At 31.9% G+C, this 5153-nt stretch overlaps 1 protein-coding gene across 1 annotated transcript in view; it reads right to left on the reverse strand.

Moving 5' to 3' along the window:
* Nucleotides 1-2600, reverse strand: part of LOC111435129 — a 7585-nt gene extending 4985 nt beyond the window's left edge. Inside the window, exons 1-2 of the mRNA XM_023072467.1 lie at nucleotides 2153-2600; nucleotides 1974-2102 (exon numbers count right to left, since the gene is read on the reverse strand). Of these exons, the coding sequence (XP_022928235.1) occupies nucleotides 1974-2102; nucleotides 2153-2600 (577 nt within the window). The remainder of the gene's footprint in view (nucleotides 1-1973; nucleotides 2103-2152) is intronic.
* Between the last annotated feature and the right edge of the window lie 2553 nt (nucleotides 2601-5153).

Raw genomic sequence — 5153 nt, forward strand, 5'->3', positions numbered from 1 at the left:
TTTTTTTTTTTTTTTTTTTGTGAAATAATATTTAAAAGAATAATAGAAGTAAATAAGATATGGTTCCAATATTGTAGGAGAGTTATGTGACCGACAATAATATGTGACGTGTCAACAGGAGATTGGACAGAGCATGAACTACGAAGGGATCTTAATTATTCATCAATTTCTTGCCATTCTCTAGATCTATGCATTAATTCTCACACCGACACCACTTTTTTTTTCCACAATTATATGATACTTTTTTGGGAAAATAAATAATTTCAATATTATAACATAAATAATTTTTTAGTCAATTATTTATATTTAACTTTAATTACTAAACTATTTTTTTTAACTCTAGTAATTTAGAGGTTTTTACTAAAAAAAATGTATATAATAATTCATGGAGGTCGGTGATAATTTATAATTAATAAAATAAAATCAAGTAATTATTAACTAAGATAAATGCTAAGGATATTTAGAATTAATTTTTTTTTTTTATGACTAATTTTTATAGTAGTTCAACTAGCAAATATTGTCTGCTTTGACCTGTTATTGTCGTCAGTCCTTATAAAATGATGTTTCATTTTTTTCTCTGTAATCGATATGAGATCTCACGAACCTCAACAAAACACGACATTTTACCTTTAAATTTTAAATGAAAGTAGACTTCGAACTGCATATACTAATTAATAATTGATTTTTTTTTCTTTATTTGTATTTATTATTATTTTACTAAAAAAGATTATTTTTCAAATTTTGGTACAAATATATTCCCGTGGTATGTTGGTTTATATTCACTGTTAACTTGCTTCGGTGTCATATTATTAAATTTTTTTAGGTATAATTTACCCGAGGAAACAAAAAATAAATCATTTTAATTTTGAATTTTAAATTTGTTGATTTGAATCTCTTATTTATTTTTTCATACAATTGAAATGGTGATAAACATAACACACACTTTGTAACGACCCAGATCCACCTTTAACAGATATTGTTTTCTTTGGGCTTTCCCTTGCAAGATACCCCTCAAGGCGTTAAAACGCGTCTACTAGAGGAAGGTTTTCACACCCTTATAAATGACTTAAAACACGTCTACTAGGGGAAGGTTTTCACACCCTTATAAATGACGGTTTGTTCTACTCCCCAATCAACCCATATAGGACATCACAATCCACCCCTTTCGGGCTAGCGAGCCAGCGTCTTCGCTGGCACTCTTTCCTTCCTCCAATCGATGTGGGATCGCTCCTAAATCCACTCCCCTATAGTGCCCAGCGTCCTTACTGACACACCGCCTTGTGTCTATCCCTTTCGAGGAATAGCGAGAATGCTGACACATCGTCTGGTGTCTGACTCTTATACCATTTGTAATGACCCAGGGTCATTACACACTTATTTAATTTGAGAGATAAATTAATAAGTAAAACATTAAAACACATTACCTTTGCTCGTAGAATAAGCTTGGCCCTAAAACCTAAAAAAATTAAATTAAATTACTTCCTATGTCTTAATATGTTGTTGAATTATTTAAATTGTTTTAAAAATTCTCAAATTTATTAGATATTTATAAAATTTAATTTTATATTTAATAAAAAAAATTGTTTTTGTATATATAAAATTGAAAGGTTAAGTGTGATGTTTTTGAATTTTAAAAATTTATTAGATATAAAATTAAAATTTAGAGGTTAAATTTATAATTTAATAAATAAATAAAAGCAAAGAGAGAAAATGTAGTATTGGAATTACAATGGAGAAATACTATGAAATTTGACGTGATTATACAAACGAAAAACAAAATCTGCAAAAACAAGTAGAATTCTTATGTACTTCAAACTCTTTGATCTCATAATTTGCGATGAAGATCTCTGAAATCTCTCTGTTCTTCTTCACCTCAGGACCGGCGAGCAATCAAATGTGCGTTCTCTGTTTCGATCGATCGAAGAACGGAGCAATGAACACGATGAACAGATTGATTTAGCCAAATCGATTACCGGCAACAATTACAGCGAAAATCAGAGGCCTCCATTGGCGGAATCGGAAGCTTCTTTTTCTATATCCTTGTAGTTTTCCTGAATCTAGCTTGAAACAGAGCATATTATTCAACACAAAAGTCTGAATTCCTTCGAACACATAAAATCGATTACAATGTAAAACACCTAAGATTTCACACCGTCATCGAAATTCTTCGAGTAATTAACCGAATCGTATTTGAAAGTTTGAGGAAGACCGACGCGATCGGAGCGAATCAGTTTGCGGAACTCAGACCTAACCTTATAGAAAAGATGTCTGAAACTACCTCTGCAATTAGATCTAAGAGATTTTGTTTCTTCATCGTTCATTTCCAGATCTCGAGCGAAGGCAGCCTTGCGAGAGAGGATCCAGGACCATCCCCAATCCCACCACTTCCGGAGCGATTTGCCAGTGTGATCGCGCAAAGAAGACACCGATTTAGATCTATGAAACGACCAGGAAGTAACAGGCGAAGAAATCGGCTGGATCTTGAAGGAAATCGAAGAGAGCCTTCGGCGTAGCGTCTGTGTGGAGTCCGGCTGCGAGACAGGGAGCGCGTCGTTGAGAGGCCGCGTAGGAAGAAAGCTCCGCCGTGGAATGGAAGTCATGGTGATGAAACTGAGGCCGCGAAGGCGGCGGAGGGATTGGCGCCGGCGATCGGAAAGAAGTAGAGAGAGAGAGAGAGAGAGAGAGAGGGAGAAGTGAGGCGTGTTTGGCAATGAGAGGAGAGTTTTATTCAGTTTTGGCGGGGGGTTGCAGATGATTATCGTGGGGTCCGCTCTGATACTGTTTGAAAATTACTGTTACAGTAAAAAAAACATAGTGAGACGGTAAAACTGTAAATTTATGTGGCAATAAAATCCATTTATTTTTATTCCTCTTTCTTATTCTTTTCAAATATTATTTTTTAAATATTTTAAATTAAAGTTACCCGTCAAGTAACAAACCAGAAAGGAAGGTACACCTTGTTGATATAGATAGTAACTACCCGTTCTTCTAAGAATTTCTTAATCATCGTATTCTCAGATCACTCTCGTTCAGATGTAGTATCAGTTGATTCATATATTCATTTTTTTTTGTTATTCAACTTATTACCTCTTACTTTAAACACTTAATTAATGCTTTTCTTTCAAAATATTACCCCAAAAGTGATTTTGAAATCAATCACTTTTTAATGATTATGGTTGTAAAACTTCTTTAATACAGGTTACCCTCTAAAGTAATTGTTGAATTTGATTGTTTACCATTTAACAAAAATTTAATTTCTTTCAGCTTAAATATATTGTTTATAAACTTTTATAAAATGTCTACAATGTCTAATAGGTCTTTAAACTTATCATTAAGATCTTAAAGCTACGTGCTACGTTCATTAATTTGTGTTTTATTCTGTAAATTTCCTAACGTGTCAATTAGTAAATTTTAAAGTTTAAGGACAAAAAAACCTTTCAATGGTATTATTATTATTTTGTATTCAACGATTATAGAGTGAAGATTCGAACATCTGATCTCTTGATCGAGAATACATATTTTACGTCCGTTGAGCTATGCTCATGTTAGAAAATAGGTGATATTAGCTCGAGAATTCAAGGAAGAGTCACCTCAAGATAATGGATAGAATAACTATAAGCTTCTACATTTTTTAAAAAGAATTGCAAGAAAATTGGTCATAACTTTAGGAAACAGAGTATGATTTAATTTTGTTCATATCTAAATGTGTTGCAATAAATATTTCTATAGAGCTTTTTCGTTCTTTTTTTTGTTTTTTTTTTTTTGTTTTATAGTTTAAATATTTCTATAGAATTAATATTTTTGAGAAGCAAAATGACAATATTTATGATCCAGCCTGATGAACTCCATTATTTTTTCCAGGGGGCCATTGACATTTATTGTATATTTTTCAACTATTATTATAATATTCATAATCCTTAAAAAAATAATAAATTGATTTTAAAATGTTTTTATGAAAAAGTACTTTTCTCCTTGACATTTAAAAATATATATATAAATTAATAATAGAATGAATTACATTTATTAACATTCGTTATATAATTGATGTTTCTTATTAAGATTTTTTAAGAATTAAAAAAAAAAATTGTGAATAGTATAAATTAATACATCATATAAAAACAATCCTTATTTTATAAAAATAGATCGATAATAGAACTACGAACTTTAAGACTCATTTAGAGCAAAAGACTATATAAGGCTAAAGAAGTCTCCTCTTGCCACTTCTCTATCTATCAAACTCGTTTAGACTTATTTGTCTCGTGAGTTGTATTGGTTCGAGTGGGCATAAACTTTATATTTGTTCAGGCAAACAACATGCTCATGTAGAGCACAGACCATATAGAGTTAAGGAAGTCTTATTTGGTCATCTTCAAAGCCATTTGTCTTGCGAGTAGGATTCTCTATCTATAAGGCTCCTCTAGATCTATTTGTCTCATGAGTTGTATTGGTTCGAGTGGGTATAAACTTTATTTTTGTTCAGGCAAACAACGTGCTCACGTAGAGCAAAGACCATATAAAGCTAAGGAAGTCTTATTTGGTCATCATCAGAGCCATTTGTCTCACGAGTAAGATTCCTCTATCTATAAGGCTCCTCTAGATCTATTTGTCTCATGAGTTGTATTGGTTCGAGTGGGTATAAACTTTATTTTTGTTCAGGCAAACAATGTGCTCACGTAGACCAAAGACCATATAAACTAAGGAAGTCTTATTTGGTCATCATCAGAGCCATTTGTCTCACGAGTAAGATTCCTCTATCTATAAGGCTCCTCTAGATCTATTTGTCTCATGAGTTGTATTGGTTCGAGTGGGTATAAACTTTATTTTTGTTCAGGCAAACAACGTGCTCACGTAGAGCACAAACCATATAAAGCTAAAGAAGTCTTCTTTTGTCATCTTTAGAGCTATCTACCTCACAAGTAGGAATGGATATAAACTACATGTTAGTGATATAATGTCTTCTAAGACCTCACCCACAACACTATAAACCAAGATTCGGAGGATTTAAATGTAAAAAAATTCATGTCAATTCAGACATAGCTCATCGAATAAAGACATGTATTACCTTATTTAAGGTCAACGGTTCCATTCTCGTAGTGTTCTAAAAGATTAAGGAAAAGAAAAAAGAGAAAAAAAAAAAAAAAAAAAAAAAAAAA

The sequence above is a fragment of the Cucurbita moschata genome, unplaced genomic scaffold, assembly GCF_002738365.1.
Source record: "Cucurbita moschata cultivar Rifu unplaced genomic scaffold, Cmos_1.0 Cmo_Scf00048, whole genome shotgun sequence".
In the NCBI taxonomy this organism is placed as follows: domain Eukaryota; kingdom Viridiplantae; phylum Streptophyta; class Magnoliopsida; order Cucurbitales; family Cucurbitaceae; genus Cucurbita; species Cucurbita moschata.